This window comes from Pezoporus wallicus, unplaced genomic scaffold (genome assembly GCF_028554395.1).
Source record: "Pezoporus wallicus isolate ANWC-B61680 ecotype Strahan unplaced genomic scaffold, APGP_CSIRO_Pwel_v1 contig_8226, whole genome shotgun sequence".
Lineage (NCBI taxonomy): Eukaryota > Metazoa > Chordata > Aves > Psittaciformes > Psittacidae > Pezoporus > Pezoporus wallicus.
The window spans coordinates 1,314,335-1,338,907 of NW_026635187.1; the positions used below are offsets into that span (position 1 = coordinate 1,314,335).

The 24,573-nt window shown below is 51.9% G+C and overlaps 1 protein-coding gene across 2 annotated transcripts in view; it reads left to right on the top strand.

Annotated features, from left to right (window-relative positions):
• Window positions 1-24,573, top strand: part of POLE (DNA polymerase epsilon, catalytic subunit) — a 32,842-nt gene that overhangs the window by 3,505 nt on the left and 4,764 nt on the right. For both annotated transcript variants that reach the window (XM_057411283.1, XM_057411292.1), the window contains exons 9-36: window positions 393-503; window positions 776-861; window positions 1,407-1,526; window positions 2,297-2,429; window positions 3,516-3,629; window positions 4,252-4,464; window positions 5,284-5,391; window positions 5,986-6,114; window positions 6,975-7,077; window positions 7,172-7,318; window positions 7,917-8,062; window positions 8,747-8,895; window positions 9,280-9,372; window positions 9,635-9,779; window positions 10,263-10,420; window positions 15,890-16,085; window positions 16,786-17,000; window positions 17,281-17,383; window positions 17,575-17,655; window positions 17,735-17,857; window positions 17,945-18,163; window positions 18,477-18,686; window positions 19,949-20,092; window positions 20,389-20,529; window positions 22,686-22,839; window positions 22,922-23,028; window positions 23,776-23,952; window positions 24,316-24,539. In XM_057411283.1, the coding sequence (XP_057267266.1) occupies window positions 393-503; window positions 776-861; window positions 1,407-1,526; window positions 2,297-2,429; window positions 3,516-3,629; window positions 4,252-4,464; window positions 5,284-5,391; window positions 5,986-6,114; window positions 6,975-7,077; window positions 7,172-7,318; window positions 7,917-8,062; window positions 8,747-8,895; window positions 9,280-9,372; window positions 9,635-9,779; window positions 10,263-10,420; window positions 15,890-16,085; window positions 16,786-17,000; window positions 17,281-17,383; window positions 17,575-17,655; window positions 17,735-17,857; window positions 17,945-18,163; window positions 18,477-18,686; window positions 19,949-20,092; window positions 20,389-20,529; window positions 22,686-22,839; window positions 22,922-23,028; window positions 23,776-23,952; window positions 24,316-24,539 (4,049 nt within the window). The remainder of the gene's footprint in view (window positions 1-392; window positions 504-775; window positions 862-1,406; window positions 1,527-2,296; window positions 2,430-3,515; window positions 3,630-4,251; window positions 4,465-5,283; window positions 5,392-5,985; window positions 6,115-6,974; window positions 7,078-7,171; window positions 7,319-7,916; window positions 8,063-8,746; window positions 8,896-9,279; window positions 9,373-9,634; window positions 9,780-10,262; window positions 10,421-15,889; window positions 16,086-16,785; window positions 17,001-17,280; window positions 17,384-17,574; window positions 17,656-17,734; window positions 17,858-17,944; window positions 18,164-18,476; window positions 18,687-19,948; window positions 20,093-20,388; window positions 20,530-22,685; window positions 22,840-22,921; window positions 23,029-23,775; window positions 23,953-24,315; window positions 24,540-24,573) is intronic.

Consider the following 24,573-nt stretch of genomic DNA (forward strand, 5'->3'; position numbering starts at 1 on the left):
CAGCCCAGCTGGGGAATAGGCCAATGTTTCCCCTTCTAACCCAGCCCACTCCAGGCTTGTCTTGTTGCTGGCTGTTTGGTGTGTGGCTGCGGAGAGGAAATTAACGTCTGCATGATGCATGAGATACTTAGTTTTATGGTACCCAGGTCAGGTTGCTGGTGCTCCTCTGAGGGACCTGGAGAGCACAGGGGTAGCTCTGCTATCCCATGTTGTCTCCCTGTGGCCTTCTTTAGCCAATGGCCAGCAGTGGTTCAGCAGATAACTCCCAAACAGTTGTTCACCCTTGACAGAAGCTGTGTCTTTCAAGAGGCAAAATGTCCCATCATATGGACAGCATTTTTGGCTTGTCTGCAAGCCAGGTTGTCCTGACTACCTCTTTGTCACCTCCCCAGGGCTACCTCATCACAAACAGGGAGATCGTCTCTGAGGATATTGAAGACTTTGAGTTTACTCCCAAGCCAGAGTATGAGGGGCAATTTTGTGTCTTTAATGAACCGGATGAAGTAAGTAATTTCTGCCCAGCTAACATTTTACCTGCCCGGGGCTCTTCTTCAACAAGAGCTAAGAGCTTGGTGGGCTGCTTCTCTGGGGAACATGGTTGGTTGAGCAGGGCTGGTCATGCTTTGATTTCTTGGCGAAAAGGATAAGAGGTCAGGTCTGGGCTATGTGGGGAAGAGAGGGGAAGTGTGGGAGAAGCTGGAAGGAATCCACCACCTCTCCACGGAGGAGATGAAGTTATATGTATATATCTTTTCTACTCTTCTGTTTATCCTAGGCTCATTTAATCCAGAGATGGTTTGAACATATCCAGGAGACCAAACCAAACATCATTGTCACATACAATGGAGACTTCTTTGACTGGTAAGATGAGGAGTGAAAATTTAAGCTGGTAGGGTGTCACCTGAGCTGTTGGGCAGGCTTGACATCCTTCCAATAGCTCACACAGCAGTTGGTGATAGTGTGTGATCCATGCCAACTCTCTGGCTAGTTTGAACACCTCACGAAATCCTGTGCCTGCTGGCTTGGAAGTATGAACTTTTGTAGAGTCCCGTCTGCTTGGTTTTGCTGCTTAAAAGCCCTTGGCCATGTGGCAGTGTTGGTGTATGGATGAGCTCAGTCTTGGGAGAGCAGGGAGAGAGTCACCTGGAGGATACTGGGGAGAGGAGTGCAGGCAAGCCATCGGGAAGCAAGGGGAAAGGGCCTGGTGCAGGCTGCAAGGAGCAGCGTTGCCTTTTGGGTCAGCAGCAGTTCTGCCCTGGGGGAAATTTTCCCCATAACCAGATACCACAGATAACTGGAAGAAAAATTCTTTAGGTAGTTGGTAACAAAGCAGCTGTGAAACTGTTGTCAAAGCTGAAGGGAAATGATTGTTCTGTTCCTACTCTTTGTGTTGCCTCTTTCCCCAGGCCCTTTGTGGAAGCAAGAGCAACAGTTCATGGAATTAATATGTACCAGGAAATTGGGTTTCAGAAGGACAGCCAGGGAGAATACAAAGCATCCCAGTGCATCCACATGGACTGTCTAAGGTATCAAATGCTGCCCATTTACCACATACCCTGCATCTTTCTCTTGAATTTATGTAAAAAACCTACAGTTGCATTTGAATACTGTCCTCCTGCCTGTTGCACCTCCCAAGGCTGGTGTGATAGTCCATTTCTTTGTGCTGCTTCCCCTTGGCACTCTGCATACCACAGAAGCTGCCAAGCCTTCCCCATGAAGGGCTCGTGGGGCTGTCTCTCTCCCTGCAGCCTGCTGGTGACTGTCCTTGGGTGTTTGAGCTCTCAGTTGAGGGAGCAGGGAAAGGGTGGGATAGGATCAGGCCATTGGAGTGGGGAAGAGACTGTGTCCTAACCCAGTAGCCTCCAGGCACAGACAGAAGAGGAAAGGACGTGTGCATGCATGTGAGAGAAAAGTTGGTGTTTATGTGGGTTTCTTCCCCTGGAGCAGTGTCTGGACTTTGGAGAGTGGCTGCTTGTATCTCCAGTTGCAGTTCTGGTGACATCTCCAGTGGTTAAATGTTTAGTATAAAGGCACCTGAGGGGGTTGGAAGGTGGTAATTTTGAGCAGTGATGATGGTATGGATAGTGGAATTTGTCCTGGTTGGAACTCAAGTGCATTGGTGGAAGTGCAGGATACCTAAAGCTGGGCAGCCTCTCACACTTGGATGCTCGGCTCCTGGCTGTCCTTGGTGAGAGGTCCCCTTTGCAGTCAGGATCCCATTTGGAGGCCGGAGGCCCTTTCTGAAGGGCAGAGTTGGTTCCTCTGCACAAACTGCCATTTTCATAATTCTGTCCAGGTGGGTGAAGAGGGACAGTTACCTCCCAGTGGGAAGTCACAACCTGAAAGCAGCAGCTAAAGCAAAACTGGGTTATGATCCAGTGGAGCTGGACCCTGAAGAAATGTGCCGGATGGCTACAGAGGAGCCTCAGGTATTCCCTCTCTGTGCTGTATGTCCTCTGAGCAATTGGAAAACAAATGTAGAGTATCACAGAATCGTAGAATAGTCAGGGTTGGAAAGGACCTTAAGGTCATCCAGTTCCAACCCCCCTGCCATGGGCAGGGACACCTCACACTAAACCAGGTCACCCAAGGCTCTGTCCAACCCGGCCTTGAGCACTGCCAGGGATGGAGCATTCACAACCTCCCTGGGCAACCCATTCCAGTGCCTCAGCACCCTTACAGTAAAGAAATTCTTCCTTATATCCAATCTAAACTTCCCCCATTTAAGTTTTAACCCATTACCCCTTGTCCTGTCACTACAATCCCTAATGAAGAGTCCCTCCCCAGCATCCCTATAGCCCCCCTTCAGATACTGGAAGGCTGCTCTGAGGTCTCCACGCAGCCTTCTCTTCTCCAGGCTGAACAGCCCCAACTTTCTCAGCCTAGCTGCAATAACTTTCTCAGCCTAGCTACTCTTTCTCAAAGTGGCTGCAATATGATTGAATCTAACTTAAAGGGTCTCAAAATGTTCTTGCTTAATGCAGTCATTCTGAGAAATTAACTCACTCTGTCTCACCAGATTGCTGATGCCTCAGAAGTACTTGAGTTTGTGGGGAGAAAGAACAGGGTTTCTTTGAAGTGGTTGTAGCACTGGCATTGTACAGTGCATTCTCTGTGTTTGTTTATGCCAGTGGGAGGTGGCGCAAACACAGGCACCACAAAAGGCCATGACTTGCTGAGGAGGGACAAGAACTAGGCTTAGTGTTCGGGTGTTGCGGGCAGGGGATTTCTGCTGAAGCTCTGGTGCAGACTTCTGATTCCCAAACAGGGCAGCGTCTATGTCATGGGCTCATCCTCATTTCTTGTTATTTGAAGCTGACATGATGGTCTAACTAGAGCTAGAGCAGGACGTCCTCGGAAGTGAACAGATTATTCTTTACAACCTAAGAGATGGGGAAATACACCTTTCCCCTCTTCCCACTCATACAAGTGTGTCCAGCAGGAAGCAGCGAAAGATGTCACTGAGCTGCTCTGTCACGATTGTGATTAATTTGCCTGTCACCCTTCTTTGACAGACCCTGGCCACCTATTCAGTGTCCGATGCAGTTGCTACCTATTACATGTATATGAAGTACGTGCATCCTTTCATTTTTGCCCTGTGCACCATCATTCCCATGGAGCCAGATGAGGTAGGTACATTCCTGAAATGTGGCTCTTCACCCAGCAGAGCAAACATCTCCTGTGCTGCAGGGATGCTCTGGCCATGGACCTGATTCTGTCTGCCAGGGCATTTTCCCATCTGTGTCAGGAAGGGAGGGAGAGTGGATTTGGAGGCTACTCCTTTGTCTCCACAGTCCTGGGGGCTTTTGAGAGAGGTGCCAAAAAACAAGAGATCTGAGGGTTGGCAGTACAGGTCTGCAGGAAGAAAGTGTGGGTGATGCTCCATCCTCAGCCAAGTTTACTTGCAGTTGTGGTCATGCAAAGTTGGGTCTCCTGATGACTGCTGTCAGCTGTAGAGGGGATGGTTAGGCAGCTGTAAGTGCAAGCATGTAGGAAGTGTCCGTCTGTCCCTTCTTGCTCAATCATAGTATGGTTTGGATTGGAAAGGGACCTTCCAAGATCACATAGTCCAACACTCCTGTCATAGGGAAGGCAGATCAGGTTGCTGAAAGCTGCATCTAACCTGGCCTTGAACTGGAAGGGATGGGGCATCCGCATCTTCTGTGCAACCTATTCCACCCTGATAAATAAATTTCTTCCTTGCTTAAATCCATTCTTTTTGAGTTTAAAACTGGCTTTAATGTCCTTTAGGTGTTAAGAAAAGGATCTGGGACACTGTGTGAGGCACTGCTGATGGTTCAGGCCTATCACGCCAACATCATCTTCCCCAACAAGCAGGAGCAGGAATTCAACAAACTTACAGAAGATGGCCATGTGCTGGACTCAGAGACATACGTGGGAGGCCATGTGGAAGCTCTGGAGTCGGGGGTCTTCCGCAGTGACATCCCCTGCCGCTTCAGAATGGTAAGGGGCTGTGCTGCCCACCCGTGCCCTCGCGGAGGGTGGTGGTGAGGAATAGCCCTCTGCTGGTGTTAACATCTCCTGTGTGTCCCTGGGCAGCCTATCATACTTCAGGAAACCTTAAGCACCTGAAGCTGTATGGAGCTGGGCTGGGAAGGGATGGGAAGAGGCCTCCAATTGGCCATCTGTGCTTCAATGGGAGAGGAAGTGTCATATGTGTCACATGCTGGAAGCAAGCCAAACCTTGCTGACAGCAAGGAAAAATGGTGAAGAGGGGTTTGAGGTTTGGTTTTTGAGCCAGTGGTTCTTGGAAGCTATGCCTCTGCTCCCTTTGGTGTCCTGTCCTCTGTCCTTCTCCCACCCAAAGTTTCTTTTGAGCCCTTCCTGGGCATCGTTCACCTGTTTCTGGTTCACCGTGTTATCACCATCACCTCCCCTGCCCTGCTTCATGCCTGTATTGTGTTCATGGGCTCCAGATGCATCACACTTTGATGTGTATCATGTAGTGAATTGATCACAGGGGATCATACACTGTGTATAAAAGGATCTGGACTAAGTCTAGCTATTTGGAGCACATGACCATGTCAGCATGCGACCATGAGAGGTGCTGCACAACCAAATGCAACTGGCTGCAGTTGTCCTTGTCTCTTCCCTTCATTCCTTTTTTTGCACCTGCCTGTATCTTAGTATGCTGCCCTGTGCTGCAGGGCCAAGCCTGGAGCTGCTCAGGTCAGGCAGGGACACAGGCAGCAGGGCAGGAGCTACCAGGCTGCAGCCAGGGATGGCTGCCCATGGTCTCAGTGTGGTCCCACACTCCTGCAGAATCCTGCTGCCTTCGACTTCCTGGTGCAGCACGTGGAGAAGACGCTGCGGCACGCCATCGAGGATGAGGAGGGTCTGCCACTGGATCAGGTCACCAACTTCCAGGAGGTCTGTCACCTGTGGCACACTGGGCTTGGCAACTTGAAAGTGCCGGTTTAGGGTCATTTTATGCTCTACAGGGAGAGACCAAGAAGCCCATCTATGGGTAGAGTAGACAATGTTAAGGGATGTTATAAGCAGCCACAACCTCCAGCAGCCTCAGCCAGGAATTCCCTTGCCCAGCTGCCTGGGGATCTGGGGTCTGTACCCCAGCTGGAGGACACAGTTCCTGCTTTCCCCTTTGCAGGTCAAAAAGGAGCAAAGCTCTGAGAGAGCTGGGAAGGGGTTTAGTGAGAAGACTGACCTGCTCAGATAGCCCAAATACTTTTGCTCCTCTTGTTCCCTGCTCTTTATCAGCTACAGAGTACAGGTCACCCCGCTCCAAAGCTGAGTCTAGTTTCTTGGAGGACATCATCAGTTAGTTACTGGGGACTTCTGATCTTTGCTGTTTTCTGCATTAACCCACTTGCACTGAAAAGGACCTTGGCCCAGTAACCTTTAGGAAGTAGTTGCTTTCACCTTCCACATGCCCCTACCAATAAAGCCTACCTTGGAGATCCAACCCAAAACCTGCAGTTCAGGTGGTCTTTTGTCTTGCCACAGGTTTGTGATGAAATCAAGGTCAAACTGAATTCCCTGAAGGATGTTCCAAACAGAATTGAGTGTCCCCTTATCTACCATCTGGACGTGGGGGCCATGTACCCCAACATCATTCTGACCAACAGGTTGCAGGTGGGTAACATCAATCTTGTCTTTCCTAATTTGTCTTTCAGATGACCTTGGTGATCCCTGTTGTTGGACCTACTTAACACCAAAGGCTGAACTTTCTGCTCAGGCTGCTCAGAGCAGGGGGATCAGATAAGACTGAGTGAAATTCAGGCAGGCTGCCATGGCTGCCAGGTCTTCAAAGGCTGAGCTACAATTCAGTCTGAGGACTCTTCCCAAAGAAACAGCATTGGTTTTGTGGGGTTTGTGTTCCCAAAAGGCTCTGGAAAGGAGAACTCTGTGTGCAGTTCTCGTGTCCCAGCATAAGGACATGAGATGTTGGAACAAGTCACGAGAAGGCCACAAGGATGATCGGGGACTGGAGCACCTCCTGTATGTAGACAGGCTGAGAACATTGGGGCTGTTCATCCTGGAGAAGAGAAGCTGCATGGAGACCTCAGAGCAGCTTCTGGTCTCTGAAGGGGGCTACAAGGATTCTGGAGAAGAACTCTTCATCAGGGACTGTAGTGATAGGACAAGGGGTGATGGGTTCAAACTGAAACAGGAGATTTAGGTTGGATATAAAGAAGAAGCTCTTTACTGTGAGAGTGGTAAGACCCTGGCACAGGTTATTGTGGCTGTCCTATCCCTGGCAGTGTTCAAGGCCAGGTTGGACAGCGCTTGGAGCAACCTGTTCTGCTGGAAGGTGTCCCTGCCCATGGCAGGGGGTTGGAACTGGATAGGCTTTAAGGTTCTTTCCAACCCAAACCAGTCTGGGATTCTGTGATGTTCACATCTCTGCTCTTTGGCCACCTAGTGCCAGTTCTGGCATGAGTTGTCCTTTGGAGAGGTGTTCCCTAAGACCTGTGTCTCTTCCTTGCATCCAGCCCTCAGCCATGGTAGATGAGGCCACGTGTGCTGCCTGTGACTTCAACAAGCCGGGTGCCAACTGCCAGCGCCAGATGACTTGGCAGTGGAGAGGAGAGTTCAGTAAGTGCAGTACAGACCATGCAGTCCAACCCACAGGGATGGAGATGAATTCCTCCTTCTCCCCTGGGAAACTGATGGGTGCCCTGCTCCGCAGTGCCTGCCAGCCGCAGCGAGTACCACCGCATCCAGCAGCAGCTGGAGTCGGAGAAGTTCCCTGCTCTGGCCCCTGACGCAGCGCCCCGCGCCTTCCATGAGCTATCCCGGGAGGAGCAGGCCAAGTACGAGAAGAAGCGGTTGGCAGGTAAAAACACAACAAAAGGAATGAAAAGTGACTGTGGTGATGTGGTTAGTGTCTGCAGCCCAGCCCCTGAGCAGCGCTCACCAGCACTTGGCTCTTAGGCTGTGGGGTTGGTCCTGCCTGGGTCTGGTCTTGAACTGTGCTTTGACAGACCTGCTCCAGGACCTCAGCAGGCTCCTGTGCTTTCCACAGAGGGGCCAGGCACTGATGCTTGTGTCAGTGTTTCTCATTTTGTCTTCTGAGAGCTGGGGATTTGAGCTGAAATGTGGGTGGCTCCATGTCAGAAGGCTGCTACTTAAAGCCTGTTAAAGGGAAACATAACATTATCTCGTCACTGAGTGATGCAGAACCAGCCGGCTGGCTGGGGGCAGAGCCTGGGTTTGTGGATGGGCCCTATGTGCATCAGGATGAGTTCATTTCCTGCACCTGCACCTGCCCCTGCATCTCCATAAGGAGGTGCTGCTTCTCTCCATGCTGGTATCTTCCTTTGCAATAGGACTGTGCCTGATACTTAGATGTTTCCCTGTTTATACTGTTCCCATCCCTCTGTAGTGCAGCACCCATCCCTGAGAAGCTTCCCTCTCCTTCTTCCCTTGACTAGATTACTGCCGCAAGGCATACAAGAAGATCCATGTCACCAAGGTGGAGGAACGAGTTACCACCATCTGCCAGAGAGAGAACTCTTTCTATGTGGACACGGTGCGAGCTTTCAGGGACCGCCGCTACGAGTTCAAGGGGCTGCACAAGGTACCAAGCTCAGCTTCTGGTTTAATTGGTCCTGCCAAGGATGGGGACCTCTTGTCTCTCACTGAAAACTAAAGGATTGCTCTCTTCAGCCTTTGTACTCAAGAAGAATGTGGTGGAGCTCCTAACAGCTGTGGCTGCTTGCTGCTGAATCTTCAGTGGCTTCTGCCAGGGCATTTAGTGCCTCTGATGCTGTCAGAAACAAAGCTGCACCTCCAGTTCTCAGTGGCTTTAGCAAATCCTCATCTACTCTCTGTTCTGCTCTGTCTGATTCGGCTGGGTTCAGCCTGAGGCATTCTCTCTACATAGAGAAAAGAGACAAGCTGAGAAGCAAGGCCTAGACCTCAGGAAGAGTTGATTCCAGGAGGATGTTCTAGTTCTCTTCTGGTTGAGGTTTGTGCTAAAGGGGATCAAGGCAAGTTATTCTTGGAGTGTGTTGAAGGCAACACTGAGGTCCTGGGACTCCTTATGGCAGAGTTAATTAATGAGCCGTTTGTGATTCCTCCCAGCTGCTCTGGCCAACTCCTCCTCTGCTGCACAAGATAAAATGGAAAGTTCAGCTGATGCTGATCTTAAGCAAAAATCCTGTTCTAGAGCTGTAATGCTCTGCTGGGGCTGGGGACGGAGCAGCTGGCTACCACCAGTAGTGATGCATGGGGTTGTCCTTACCCTGCCTGTGGCTTGCAGGTGTGGAAGAAGAAGCTGTCTGCAGCGGTGGAGGCAGGAGATGCCTCTGAAGTGAAGCGCTGCAAGAATATGGAAATCCTGTATGACTCGCTGCAGCTAGCCCACAAGTGCATCCTCAACTCTTTCTATGGCTATGTCATGCGGAAGGGGTGAGTCTTCTCCCTGGGCAATGCTGGTGCCCTCTGGAAACTAGGATTGTCCTGGGGAGTCTGTCAATTGCTTCCCCTGCTTCTGAAGCACCAGGATGAAGGTAGGTGCTGCCTGTAACACTCTCCTCTTACTTCTACAAGTGACTTCTCCCCCTTGAGACCCCCGTCAGACATTAAGTGTTGGGCGTAAGTGACAGGAATCTTGTCTATTAGTGGGTTTCCAGCTTTCTGAAACATCGACATTAGGGCAAGGAAAACAATCTACCAAGAGCCAGTGTTTGTGTATTTCTTGCCCTTCTTCCTCTGGAGGTCCTCCTGCCCTTTCCTTAGCTGGGGTAGGCAGGGAGCACTTCATGCTCTTTACTTTGACCGCTCTGCTCACAGAGCTCGCTGGTACTCCATGGAAATGGCTGGCATCGTCTGCTTCACGGGAGCAAATATCATCACCCAGGCCAGGGAACTGATTGAGCAGATTGGGTGAGTATGTGCTGACCTGGGGAAGAGAGGTCTGCCAGCAGCTGGGACAGATGTGAGAGCATGTTAAACATCTGAGCTTTCAGCAGTTAATGTTGAACATTCAGATTGCTGACACTGCTGTGGTTATTCTGTTGGATTGTCAGGGTTTGCTTTGCAGAAGGGACCTCTGCAACAGAGCTGCCTCTGCTTTATGGAGGACACAGAGTTGATCCTCACCTATCAGCCACTTTCCTCCTGACAGTGACCTTCCTTCCTTGTTTAGGAGACCTCTGGAACTGGATACCGATGGGATTTGGTGCGTCCTCCCCAACAGCTTCCCAGAGAACTTTGTCATCAAGTCAACCAATGCCAAGAAACCAAAGGTGACAATCTCCTACCCAGGTGCCATGCTGAATATCCTGGTGAAGGTGAGTCTTGCTGTCATCCAGGCCAACTCTGCAGTCTGGTCAAAAGGAGGTGGAGGACTGAAAAGGGAGGCCTGTCTTCCATCTCCGCTCCTGAAGCAGGACCCTGGGGCTGATGGCCCTAATTTGCTGCAGAGCTCTCTGCCCCACAGAGCATCTGGGCAGAGGGAGAGGCCGATACCCCTGCAGCAGAGTGGTGTGAGAGAGCCCAGTGCTGGTGTGTGCTTGCCTGTGCCGGCTGGCACAGTCCAAGCTACAGCAAGGTCCAAATCTGCTGGTCCAGCTTCTGTAAGACAAAATAATGTAAATTTAGGGTCCAAAGCATTTCTCAGCTCAACAGCAGGTTGATGTTCTGATTCTTGACATTGTGCTGTAGCTTTCAGAGGGATGCTCAGTGATCCCTTTGGGCAGTGGGTGCTCGAGGGGCATGTCATGTAACCAGCCTGGCTGTTGAGTAAAGCTGTTCTCCTGGGGCTGTGCCTATAGGAAGGCTTCACAAATGACCAGTACCAGGAGCTGCAGGACCCGGCCTCCCTCACCTACACCACACGCTCGGAGAACAGCATCTTTTTTGAAGTGGATGGGCCATACCTGGCCATGATCCTCCCTGCATCCAAGGAGGAGGGCAAGAAGCTGAAGAAAAGGTGAGTTTCCAAAGCTTGAAATATTTTCACTTTCCCCCAGAAACACATTGAGGGTCTCTTTCCCTTCATGCATGTGGGGCATATTGGTCTTTGGCCCTGGAGCTGGCAGCATCCTTGATTTGCTGGCTTTAAATGGCAAGTTCCTTACACCAAATCATCTTTGAATCCAGCCTCCAGTGCCGTACTATGGCAGTAGTTTAGAAGATAGCAGCAAAACAACATTTGTCCAACTTGGTGACCAGCATGATCTCCCTTTTCTGCTCTGAGGTGTGCAGGAGAACTTTGTCTTATCTTCTGAGGACTGCTTATATTCAACCTAATCTGTTTAAACTAACCAGTTCCTGCTTTCCCATCTCTTGGGACTTCACAAACCTCCAGAAACATCTAGATGTTTCCCCATCCTTGTCCATCTACAAGAATAGGTCCTGCCTTTACTGTTGCATTACAGGATAGTAGTACTCAGACTCCACTGATTTCTCTGCAGGCTTCTGATCAGGAACATGAGCTGGAGCAGTAGTAAACACTAGCTAGAGGGGTGCCCACAGACAAACAATACTGTCACTGCTCTTCAGCACCCTCTCTTTACAGCTTGTGCTGCTTTATAGAATCATAGAATAGTTAGGGTTGGAAAGGACCTTAAGATCATCCAGTTCCAACCCCCCTGCCATGGGCAGGGACACCTCACACTAAATCATATCACCCAAGGCCTCGTCCAACCTGGTCTTGAACACTGCCAGGAATGGAGCATTCACAACCTCCCTGGGCAACCCATTCCAGTGCCTCACCACCCTAACAGGAAAGAATTTCCTCCTTATACCCAATCTAAACTTCCTCTGTTTAAGTTTTAACCCGTTACCCCTTGTCCTATCACTAAAGTCTCTAATGAAGAGTCCCTCTCCAGCATCCCTATAGGCCCCCTTCAGATACTGGAAGGCTGCTCTGAGGTCTCCACGCAGCCTTCTCTTCTCCAGGCTGAGCAGCCCCAACTTCCTCAGCCTATCTCCATACAGGAGATGTTCCAGTCCTGGATCATCCTCGTGGCCTCCTCTGGACTTGTTCCAACAGTTCCATGTCCTTTTTATGTTGAGGACACCAGAACTGCACACAATGCTCCAGGTGAGGTCTCACAAGAGCAGAGCAGAGGGGCAGGATCACCTCCATGACCTGCTGGTCACGCTCCCTTTGATGCAGCCCAGGACACAGTTGGTTCCCGGGCTACAAGTGCACACTGAAGCTGGCTCATGTTCATTTTCTCATCCACCAACACCCCCAAGTCCTTCTCCTTGGGTTGCTCTGAATCTCTTCTCTGCCCAACCTGTAGCTGTGCCTGGGATTGCCCCAACCCAGGTGTAGGACCTTGCACTTGGCTTGTTGAACTTCATGAGGTTGGCATTGGCCACCTCTCAAGTGTGTCAAGGTCCTTCTGGATCCCATCTCTTCCCTCCAGCGTATCAACCAAACCACACAACTTAGTGTCATTGGCAAACTTGCTGAGGGCGCACTCAACCCCACTGTCCATGTCAGCAACAAAGATGTTGAACAAGACCAGTCCCAACACTGATCCCTGAGGGACACCACTCATTACCCATCTCCAGCCGGACACTGAGCCATTGACCACAACTCTTTGCGTGCGGCCATCCAGCCAGTTCTTTATCCACCGAGTGGTCCATCCATCAAATTGATGTCTCCAATTTAGAGACAAGGATGTCGTGTGGGATGGTGTTGAACGCTTTGCACAAGTCCAGGTAGACGACATCAGCTGCTCTACCCCTGTCCATCAGTTCCGTAGCCCCATCATAGAAGGCCACCAAATAGGTCAGGCAGGATTTCCCCCTAGTGAAACCCTGCTGGCTGTCACCAAGCACCTTGTTGATTTTCATGTGCCTTAGCATGCCTTCCAGGAGAATCTGCTCCAAGATTTTGCCAGTCACAGAGGTGAGACTGACTGGTCGGTAATTCCCCGGGTCATCCATTTTCCCCTTCTGGAAAATGGGGGTTATATTTCCCTTTTTCCAGTCCTTGGGAACTTCACCTGACTGCCATGATTTCTCAAATATGATGGCCAGTGGCTTAGCAACTTCATTCGCCAGCTCCTTCAGGACCCATGGATGGTTCTCATCAGGTCCCATGGACTTGTGCACATTCAGATTTTTAGGATGGTCTCGACCCAGTTCCTCTCCTACAGTGGGCGCAAGGTCTTCATTCTCACAGTCCCTGCATCTGCCTTCCAAGACTTGGGTGGTTTGGTCAGAGCCTTTGCCAGTGAAGACCAAGGCAAAGAAGTCATTCAGAACCTCAGCCTTCTCCAAATCCTGCGTAGCCAGTTCTCCTGATGGCTTCCGGAGGGGGCCTGCGTTCTCCCTAGTCTGTTTTTTATTCACAATGTACCTGTAGGATCCCTTCCTGTTATCCTTAATACCCCTAGCCAAATTTAATTCTAACTGAGCCTTAGCTTTCCTAACCTGGTCCCTAGCTTCCCAGACAACATCCCTGTACTCTTCCCAGGCCGCCTGTCCTTGCTTCCACTTATAAGCCTCTTTTTTCAATTGAATTTTCCTCAGCAGCTCCTTATCCACCCAAGGAGGTCTCCTGGCCCTCCTGCTGCGCTTCCTTCTAGTTGGGATGCAACGCTCCTGAGCTTGCAGCAGGTGATCCTTGAATATCAACCAACGGTCTTGGGCCCCCCCTGCCCACTTGGGCTATATCCCATGGAACCTTTCGAAGCAGGTTCCTGAAGAGGCCAAAGTCTGCTCTCTTGAAGTCCAGGGCAGTGAGCTTGCTGCACGCTCTCCTCACTGTCCTGAGGATCTCAAATTCGAGCATCTCATGATGGCTGCATCCAAGGCTGCCCTGGAGTGTCACATTTCCAACGAGCCCTTCCCTATTGGTGAGCACGAGGTCAAGCATGGCACCTCTCCTTGTCGGCTCCTCTATTACTTGCAGAAGGAAGTTGTCTTCTGCACAATTGAGGAACCTCCTGGACTGCTTGTGCCGGGCCGTACCGTCCTTCCAACAGATGTCAGGGTGGTTGAAGTCACCCATGAGAACAAGGGCCTGTGAGCATGAGGCTTTTCCTATCTGTCTATGGAGGGCTTCATCCGCAGGTTCTCCTTGATCAGGCGGTCTGTAACAGATCCCCACAGTAATGTCTCCCATAGCTATATTCCCTTTAACCCTGACCCACAAACTCTCTGTGGACTGCTCACCTGTCCCCAGACACAGCTCCATACTCTCCAGCCTATCCCTAACATAAAGGGCAAGTCCCCCTCCCTGCCTGCCAGGCCTGTCCTTCCTAAAGAGCCTGTAACCTTCCATTCCAACACTCCAGTCATAGGAGCCATCCCACCATGTTTCTGCGATGCCCATTATATCATAGCCCCGTAGACGTGCACACATCTCTAATTCCTCTTGTTTGTTCCCCATGCTCCGGGCATTTGTATAGAGGCATCTGAGCCAAGCTCCAAATGAAGCCGGCTCATTGGCTGGAGCAGCTGGAATATCTCTACATTGCTCCGAGCATTTATTATAGGTGCTGGCAACTGACTGGGTGTGTTGGGATGGAACGATGCCCCCCTCCCCCAGCACATCTAGTTTAAAGCCTCCTTGACCAGTCTGGCAAGCCTCCTACCAAAACTGCTCTTTCCCTTATCAGACCGGCTCCACCAGCCCCCACTAGACCTGGCCTACAAACTTGGGTCCCGTGTTCAAGACACCCAAACCCCTGACTATGACACCACCCTTTTAACCATTTATTAACCTGGGTAATTCACCTAGCTTTTTTTAGGTCCTCTCCAGTATCCTGGAGAATTGACGAAAAGGCCACCTGAGCTCCAGAGCCCCTAACCACCTCCCCCAGGGCTCTGTAGTCCTTCTTTATGTTCCCCAGGCTACTACTATCTATATCCCAAGCACCCACATGTATCACCAGGAGTGGGTAATAGTCCATGGGACTTACTAGAGCAGGCAGCCTCTCTGCCACATCCCTGATCCGTGCCCCCGGTAGGCAACACACCTCCCTTGAGACGGGGTCAGGCTGACAGATGGGTGCCTCTGTCCCTTTCAGAGTAAGTTCCCTACTACTACGACCCGCCGCTTTTTCCTAGCAGCACCAGTAGAGATCTTCTTTACCAAGGCATCAGACGGCTGTTTCTGGCTCGAGTGCATTTCCTCAATTAGCCCCCTGCAGGACAGCAAAGCGGTGCTGCATGGGGACAGGGGATTTAGGGGGAAGCCCCTTGCTTTTGGTTGTCCTTTTCCTCCTTTTTTTTTTTTTTTTTTTTGTCACTAATTCCCAGCTTTCCAGGTTAATGGCCTCCTTCTTTCCTTCATGAGCTAGAGGGGAAGCTTGAGGCCCCTGCACAGCCTGGGCCAGGAGCAAGCATTCCTGCTTCCTCTCAGCTTCCCTGACATCTCGCAGCCTATTAACAGCATCCTGCAGCTCAGCCCCTGCTGCAGGAGGACGTCCACCAGGGAGCACCAAGTGCAGCCCTGCCCATTGTGCACCTTTCCCTCACCAGACCAGTGCAGGCACTCTCTGCACCCCGAGCTCTGCACTGCAGCCTCCCCTCTCGTCAGCTCTGTCTGGTGCCTACACTGACTACCCCTGGGGCAGGCAGAGCAGGGCTCCCGGACGGGGCCCTGCTCATAGGGCGAGTGCTCACCATCCCGCGCCAACTGCCTCCACCCGCTCTGTTTCCCTGCTCTGTTCACCGCGCTCCTGGTCGCCCGCGCTCCCTGGGGCAGGTTTTTACCCAGTCAGGGCTGGTGCCTCTGCTTCAGGCTCCGTCCCCTGTGAGTCCCTGCTGGCGTCAGCTGAGCTGCCAGCTCCTGGGCAGGTCTTGTCGAGGACTCGAGGCTCCCTCGGTGGCTCTTGTTGCTCTGAGTTGAGGCTCCTGGACGCTGATCTCCCCCCCACTGCGGTGTTGAAGGCGTCCTCTTTCTAGCTACTCACCTCAGCAGTTCTTTATGCTTAATGCCCTATTGGATAAACTTCAGCATTCACTTTCTCCTGTCAGTGTCCTTGTGCAAGTAGTAAGTCCCTGCCACAGAGGTCAGGGTGATGCCAAGCACTGAGAAGGCTCTGCTTGTAGGACTCTTATCTCGGGGCCTCTTGGTGTCTTGTAGTTTGGGGATGTTACAAGTGCATTTATTTCTTGGTCACTCTTCAGCCTTGAGGTGCCTGCCAGCCACCATTGTTGGTGGAGGAACAAAGGCTGTGCCCACAGGATCATGGTCAGGTGGGAGGAGAGCTGGCCAAGTGATGTGGCTTCTTGTAGCTGATGTCCCCCATAATGCTTCTGTAGACCAAGTTGAAGCAGTTGGTAGAGCAGCTGTAGATGTTCTGAGATCATTGGTGCTGAGCACCAGCAGCAATGCTGAACACATGCTCTGGCAGGAGGGACACCAGTGGGATCCTGGAGGCCATGTCCCTTGGCACAGGCCAGGCTCTGCCCATGCAGTGTCTCCTAGGTACGCAGTGTTCAATGAGGATGGGTCCCTGGCCGAGCTGAAGGGGTTTGAGGTGAAGCGCCGCGGAGAGCTGCAGCTGGTGAAGATATTCCAGTCTTCAGTGTTTGAAGCCTTTCTGAAGGGCAGCACCCTGGAGGAGGTCTATGCTTCTGTGGCCAAGGTGGCAGATTACTGGCTGGATGTACTCTACAGCAAGGTAGGTGCAGCTCAGCATGTTTGTGCTCCCAGGGCAAGCTGGGGAAGAAGCATCAGATGTGGTTGGACACTGTGGAGAGCCTTGCGCAGAGTGGGTGGTTGCTATTCTTCTGATTGTCTCTTCCATTATATTTCTGCTGCTTTGGTTCTCTAGGGCTGCTGTTTAGTGATTTTAGTGCAAGTGCTCTGCATTCAGCTGTAGCTACGGGTGAGTGGTGTCCTTCTCCGGTCATGTCTTTCATGGAGCTGGCCCTCATCCCCCCAGGGATGTTAGCTAGAGGCAGAGAATGACAGTTGCTGGCCTCTGCAGAGTGTTGTAAGAGGAGCACAGAGACACCAGATACACAGTAACTGGGGGAGAACAGAGAAAATGGAATAAAGTGGGGGGCCTGCTGCCAAGAGGAGGGATCCAAGAGCCTAGTTCAGTCCTTGCATTTTGTGGTGACCTTAGCCAACGATTTCTTGGTGAACCCAACTACTCTGTGCAGTACAAAGTGGCATTGCACTGCCAGAACCAATGCAAGTCTCAAACCTACACTCTCTTTTTCGTAAGTCATGTTGGCAGCTGCCACAGGGAGTAATTTTGCAGGCTCCCTGTAAAAAGCCAGACCAGCTGGGGATTGGCACTCCCCATATCTGACAGCAGCAAGGTTTGATCGTGGGGTTCTTGATAGGTTTGAGTTTTTTCCCCTCCCTTTCAGGCTGCCAACATGCCTGATTCAGAGCTGTTTGAGCTGATCTCGGAGAACCGGTCCATGTCACGCAAGCTGGAGGACTATGGGGAGCAGAAGTCTACTTCCATCAGCACTGCCAAGCGCCTGGCAGAGTTCCTGGGGGACCAGATGGTGAAGGATGCAGGGCTGAGCTGCCGGTTCATCATTTCCAAGAAACCAGAAGGATCTCCGGTGACAGAGAGGTAACCCCACCGTGAGGGGGGCTTTTGACAGTGCCGGGCGCAACCAAGAGGGGAAGGGAAGGGAAGGGTAGCAGGAGGTGAGTGAGCTGGTGTGGTGTTGCCAAGGGGCCCCGCATCTGCTGGCTCAGCCCATGAGCAAGACCAGTGATGGGTAACCCCATACAACTACCACGTGGTGGCCTCGCGGCAGGGGGAGGAGAAGCCTGGAGGGTCTCCAGAGGCTGGGCGAGGGGGTGGAGTGCTGCCGGGTGGGTAATAGGTGCTTCCCTGCCATCCCCAGAGCCATCCCTCTCGCCATCTTCCAAGCTGAGCCCAGCGTGCGCAGACACTACCTCCGAAAGTGGCTGAAGAGCCCTTCGCTGCAGGACTTCAATATCCGTGCGGTGAGTGGGGCACCTCTGCAGGTGGGACCTGGCTCTGGGACAAGGGCTCATCCCTTTGAAGGAATGACCCGGGCAGCAGCTGCTTGCACTCACAAAGTGCAGTGCTGGGGCCCTGAGGAGATGCTTGGTCCTGCATCTGGTGGTCTTCAACTCAGCTTTCTTTGCTACCTGCTGCTCTGCCCTCTTCACAGATCCTGGACTGGGATTACTACATTGAGAGACTGGGAAGCACCATCCAGAAAATCATCACCATTCCCGCAGCCCTGCAGCAGGTATGGGTCAGGGGTGCACATGGGACAGGAGAGGGCTTTGGTCAGGGGACTCAGTGTGATTTGGAGGCATGTTCTTCAGGTAAAGAACCCAGTGCCACGGGTCCGGCACCCAGACTGGCTCCACAAGAAACTCCTGGAGAAGAATGATGTGTACAAACAGAAAAAAATCAATGAGCTCTTCACTTCGGAAGGCAAGAGACAGGTGAAGAACATGAGGGAAAGGTACTGGCTGTGGTGGCGAGTTGGTTCTCCTGCAACCAACCTCCTGCTGCTGTCCTTGCTCTCTCAGGTCCTCACCAACCAGCCCCCAGAGGGGATGCCCAACTCACAGATTGGTGACATAGAGGATTTTGGGGCTGCCAAGACCCATCAGCCAGCAGTTCCTATTGCAAGCAAGCGGAAGAGAGTCCCTGCAGCAGAGGAAAGCCAACAGATGTCTCAGTACCTTGAGCTATCCCAGTCCTGGCGAGAGATCCTGGGTCCACCACCGCCCGTGGGCACCACCAAGGTAGGTGAAGCAGACTGAGCATAAGATGACCTGGGGATGTGCTTGTCCACCTAAGCAGCTTGAGTGTTGCCAGGAGCAAGACGTAGGTCTCCCGAAACCCTTTCATGCCCACGGCTCATGGCTACAAGGAAAAATAGAACCAGGAGATGGAGAATACACCCACTGATGGAGAAGAGGGGGGCGATGGCTTCACAGTGGAGGCAGGAGCGTGCTGTGGGGCTGGGGAATGGAGGGTTGGGTGCATGGCAGGGTGCTGGGGGCTGGGCAGCCGGTGCTGGTGTCTGCCTCGACTCAGGGCACTGTCCCTCCGCAGGAGCAGCGCCTGGTCTGGCTGCGCTACCACCAGAAGAAGTGGGAGCTGCAGGCGCGGCAGCGGCGGGAGCGACGCAAGAGGCGGCGCCTGGAGGATGGTGGGGAGGCAGCGGTGGGAGGAGGCGCCCGCCAGGCGCTCTCCAAAGGGCTGGGCAGTTACCTGCGCCAGGCAGCGCGCAGCATCCTGGACCTGCCCTGGCAGATCGTGCAGGTACTGGGGACAGGCCCTGCCATGGGGGCAGCCTCGGGCTTGAGCATTGCATTTTACACTGCTTGTGGTCAAATGGCGGCGTTCAAGGACTGCGGACCCTGACACCACTTTCTGTTAACCTTGGGGAGGCTGGTGGGGCTGCAGAGCCTCAGGCTCATGTATGTCCGTATGGAAACAGGGGCCCACGCACTCATTCTTGATGGGGAATCTAGGATGTGTGTAGCTCTGCCAGTGGGACGGTTCCAATTTATCCCATGAACTGCTCCACTTCATCTCAGGGAAAGCACTGTGCAATAGTCACAGAACCTCAGAAACACTGGCTGAGAGTGAAGGCTGCTTTGGGGTCTGTCTGGTCCAACCCCCTGCTGAAGCTTGATGCACCCAGAGCCAGTAGTCCAGGACAGTGTCCAGAAGGTTCTGGAGTGTGTCTAAGGTGGAAGACTGCACAACTTGCCTAGACAGGCCGTGCCAGGGCTTTGTCACCTCCCAGGGAAAAAGTGTTTCCTGACATGCAGAGAGAGCCTCCTGTGTTCAGGTTTGTGCCCATGGCCTCTGGTCCTGCCACTGGGCACCACTGAGAAGAGCCAGGTTCCATCCTCTTTGCACTTCTCTTCAGATATTTATATACACTAATGAGAACTCCTGCAGCTTCCCCTCCTTCAGGCTCGGCAGTCCCAGCAATCCCAGCTTTTCTTCATATGAAAAGTGCTTCAGTCCCTCCATCATTGTGGCCCTTTGTTGGACTCTCTCCAGAATGTCTGTACCGGAGATCCCAGAACTGGGCACAGCATGCCTATGATAGGCACAGGATTCCAGTAATGTCTGGAATCAGCCAATGTACAAATGCAGAGGTGGAGTGGTGCCACCCAGGCATTTTCACAAATCCTCGTTACCTGTGGCCATCTGAGCCTGGCCCCTTGTCACCCACTTCATTTTCCAGAAGGGCCTTCAGAGCTGCAGGCAGTCTTCTTGCAAAGCATGAGTTTGAGATGAGACAACTGGTCCACGATGTCAGAGTGACTTGGCTGACATCAGTGGGCAGCTTGAGCTGGTTGGCCAGCCTTACTTAGAGGGTTTTCTGCATAGTGCCCTAAGACAGTGGTAGGACTTAGGGGCTTCAGTGCTGTCAGCTCTTTAAGCCCCCTGCTCTCTTTGTGGCCACCAATGGGCCATATAGATCCTAAAAGTGTTGCACAGCTTAGATATAAGCACTGATAACGTGTTGGCTCTCCCGGCAGTAACTGTACCACTGTGTCCGGCAGATTGCTGAGACCAGCCAGCCTGGACTGTTCAGGCTGTGGGCAGTCATCGGAAGCGACCTGCACTGCATCAAGCTGAGCATTCCCCGGGTCTTCTATGTCAACCAGCGTGTCCCAAAGCCGGAGGAGGGAGCAGCCTACAGGAAGGTGAGGACCTGACCCTTCTGGAAGGGGAAACAAGCATCTGCCTTGCAGGGCTTTGCTCTCTCATGCCATGGATGTATCTCATCCAGTACCCAGTGCTTCTGCTAATCCCAGCCTTCCCAGAAAGCAGGTTCTCTGTTATGGGAATTTGTAACAAGCATTGAGCATAAACCAGATTTCCTTAGGAGAGAGAACACCAGGAGCTGGGCTGGCTCCTACCCCAGCTCCCTGCAGCCCTTACAAGTGCCCCACTACTGGCAATGGTGCCATGTGGTGTGATGTGTCCCTTGCCTTGGCAGGTGAACAGGATCCTGCCCCGCTCAAACTTAGTTTACAACCTGTATGAATACTCAGTCCCTGAAGACATGTACCAAGAGCACATCAATGAAATCAATGCAGACCTCTCTGCTCCGGACATTGAGGGGGTGTATGAGACACAGGTAACTTCTTTGGGTACTCGTTTTGAAGGGTTTCTGGGTAGCAGCTCACTGGTCTGAATGCCAGTGGAGCAGGAGGATACCTGCCTCTTAGAAATTCAACACCTTGGTGAGACACCAGAAATCAAAGACCCTCTACAGCAGAATCCTGGGCAATATACCCATGTTCATCTCACCTGAGCATCAGCACATGGTTTAAGGCATATCAGGGAAAGGGGGTTTGGTTTATTTGGAGTTAGGAAACTTTGAAGAAGAAGGGCATCATTTAAGGAGAAAGGATGATCTTCCTCCAAACCAGGACCAGTCTGCTGTTGTTTGAACCAGAAAAGATAAGGGATATTGAAAGATGGGGGAGAACCCAGCATGTGTGGAGTTGTACACAGGTCTGAGTGCCTGTCTTTTGAAACAAGGTTGTAAAAGCTTTAGAGAGAATAGGGTACAGCTTGAAAGTTTAGGAAGAGGAAGAACAGACTAAACAGTTTAGTACAAAGCAATCAAGCCAAAATTAAATTTACCAGTGCCATTGATGCTGAAAGCCTGAAAATGAGGAAACTGGGATGCTTCTAATGAGGACACTGGTTTGTTCAGCAGCATAAAACCTGGGGACAGGAATTTCATGAAGAAGACACTGTAATTTCAGGACCTGACCTACATGGAAGTAGGAGAGAAGGTTTCGCAATTGTAAGAGTGGACCTGTATGTTAAAGCATAAAGGTATTTGCTACTAAAATGCAATGTAGAATTATGGATCAAAAGTCTTTGTCTAAGTAGGACAAGTTTGGTGTGAGCAGTGGGGCCAAAAACTACAAAATGCTTTCTGAGATGCAAGAGGCTGCAAGGACAGAAAGAGCATCATAGAGTGGGGAGAGTTCAGCTCTTGAAGTTATTGTTACAACCTGGGACGTGCTACAGTGAGGCATGATAAAAGAAACCATTTTTAGTCACCTCAAATTTCTGCTTGTAGAAAATCTGGATAAAGGTCCAGGCACAAGGCAAGGTACAACTCTTAGTAAGCAGCACCCAAAACTCATTTCACATTCCTCTGCCAATGTGACTGGGGTGTACACAAATTCATCATATCTGTAGGAGATCTGCTAGTAGCAAACCTGAGCCCTCTCTGCGACCACAGTGTTTAATAAATGGGACCAGGTAAGATTTTCAAGAAGAAATCTTAAGAAGAAATTAGCAACTGTAGTAAAACAAGGGTCATGGAGATGTTTTAAAGGTATAAAAAGAAGTGAGATGATCAAGGGGTTGCAGCATCTGTCGTGCAGGGGGAGGCTGAGTGAGCTGGGACTTTTTTCAGCCTTGGGGAGAAAAGGCTCAGGGGACCTCCTTGGTGGAAGGACTGAAGGAGAGGAGCCAGGCTTTTCTCAGGGGTGCCCAGGGAGAGAATGGGAAGCAATGGGCACAAACTGAAAAGTGGGAAATTCTGTGTAACCATCAAAAAGCAGCAAAGGGTGTTTGAGGAGGTTGCCCAGAGGGTTGTAGAGATACAGAGGACCCAGCTGGACAGAGTCTCCCAAAAAATGTAGCAGGCCTAACACCAGAGAATAACGAGGAAGATGCAAGGAAGATTTCCTTGCAGGGATGGGATTTAGGTACATGGGGATGCTTCAGTTTGCTAAAGGGATCTGAAAATGGGATGTTCTACAGGATCTATGAAGTCAAAACTGGCATGAGGGAAGTATGAGCAGGCAAGAAATGTTTGTTATTACTTGTCATTGTTTCGGGACTTGGTCCCACTGCAAGTCATCCAGGAGCAATCTTCTGCAGCTGTGGAGTTCACAGCTGCAGGGTTAATAAAGCAGGGCAAATCAGTGGTGGATGTCCCATCATGCTGGTTATCTGGTGGTTCAGATGAAGCCTTTGTCTTGAGGGAGTGCCAAACCACAAGCTGCAGACTTGCAAGATTGCCCAGATACCGTTCCACACATCCTCCATAGTATCTGCTGCTGCCCTTGATGGTGGATGAGAACATGCGTAAATTCAAATAACATGTTTTGTATCTCCAGCACTGGCAGGGAGATACCAAACTCATATGGAAGCACCTCAGTTATGTCCCACCTGTGGATTTTAAGCCAGGTTCTAGGTCTGAAACCCCAAACAGTAGCTTGGTAGTGGAATATGGTTCCACCACATCTCTCCCCATTGTTACAGGTGCCGCTGCTCCTCCGTGCCCTGATACAACTGGGCTGTGTGTGCATGGTCAGCAGACAGCTTGTCAGGCACCTGGCAGGGCGGGAAGCTGAAACCTTCGATATTGAGCACTTAGAGATGCGCTCACTGGCCCAGTTCACATACTTGGAGCCAGGTGAGGTGCTTGGGAGAGGGCTGGGGGGCACCCGGGACCAGGTACCTGCAGGTACCGCTCATGATCCGTGCTCTGTTCTTAGGAAGCATTCGCCACATCTACCTCTACCACAGCTCCCAGGGCAGCAAGGCGCTCTTGGGCCTTTTCATCCCCTCACAGCGCAAAGCTGCCGTCTTTGTGCTGGACAAGGTAAGGTGGGACTTGGGGGGTTGGAGGGTTGGGGTGCTGGGGATGAAAAGCTGGACATGTCACAGCAGTGTGCACTTAAGCCCAGAAGCCTGCCCTGTGTGCTGGGCTGCATCCCCAGAGCGTGAGTGACAGGGCTGGGGAGACCCTAATCCAGCTCTGGGGCAACAACACAAGAGGGATGTGAAGCTGTTGGAGCCAGGCCAGAGGAGGCCACAAAAAAGAGGGAGGAGCACCTCTGCTATGAGGAAAGGCTGATGAGTTGGGTTTTTTCAGCCTGGAGAAGGCTCGGGGGGACCATATTGTGGCCCTTCAATACTTAAAGGGGACCTATAAGAAAAATGGGGAGAGACTTATTAATAGGGCCTGTTGTGATAGAATAAGGGGTGATGGTTTTAAACTAAAAGAGGGGAGACTCAGGCTGAACATGAGGAAGAAATTTGTTACCATGAGGATGGTGAAACGTTAGCACAGGTTGCCCAGAGTGGTGGTGGATGCACCCTGGGCAACCTGATGTTGGAGTTGTCCCTGCTTATTGCAGGGCAATTGGACTAGATGACCTTTGAATGCCTCTTCTAACCCAAACTATTCTGTGATTCTGTGATGGGGATCAGGCAGTGGGAGGTTTCTGCCGCGTTTTGATAGGGCTTGGTGAAAGGCACCTAATGATGCATGGAGGGAAGAACCTGTGGCACCATGGAGTGCAGGGTCCTCTCCCCCTGGCTCTGACCCAGTCCTGCTTGGGTGCAGGTCTGCAGCAACCAGATGCCAAATCTCACTACCCTCTTCTCGGCGGAGCGCAGCGCACTGCTGGAGAAGGTGGGTGAAGAGCTACTGCCCCCAGACAAGCACACCTTCGAAGTGCGTGCTGAGACCGACCCCAAGACCATTTACAGAGCCATCCAGCGGCTGCTGCTGGGCTACAAGGTGCGATGAAGGTGTAAGGTCTCTGCAGGACCTTGTCCATGCAGGCATGTGGGAAGGGGAGGATGCTGGGGATGGCACTGGCCAACTGCTGGCCTGCAGGTGGAGGTAGAAAGTGGGTGTTGCTCAAGGGCTTTGTTTTGCTTCGGGTGGCTTGCCTAGGGCAGTGCCAGCACTGAGGCCATCTCAGTATCTCCTCCCATCCCTGTGCTCAGCTGATTGCATAGAGGTGGGTACTTCAGGAGCACTGGTATGTGCTGTCCCCACCATGGGGACCTGCTGTGGGACAGGGTATCTGGCACTGCAGGTGTCCTGAGTGAAGGCACTTCCTGGAGAGGTGCATCAGGACATGTCCTCTTCACGCAGGATGAGCGCCGAGGCCCCACACTGGTGGCTGTGCAGTCTAACTGGGACCTGAAACGGCTGCTGAGCGGGATTCCCATCATTGAAGAGTTCCCTTTGGTCCCCATCCAGCTGGTAGATGACATCAGCTACTCGGTCCTGGACTGGCAGCGCCACGCTGCCCGCCGCATGATCCGCCACTACCTCAACGTGGACACGTGCCTCTCCCAGGCGTTTGAGATGAGCAGGTGCCTGGGGCAGCTGTGTTCCCCAGGGATGCCG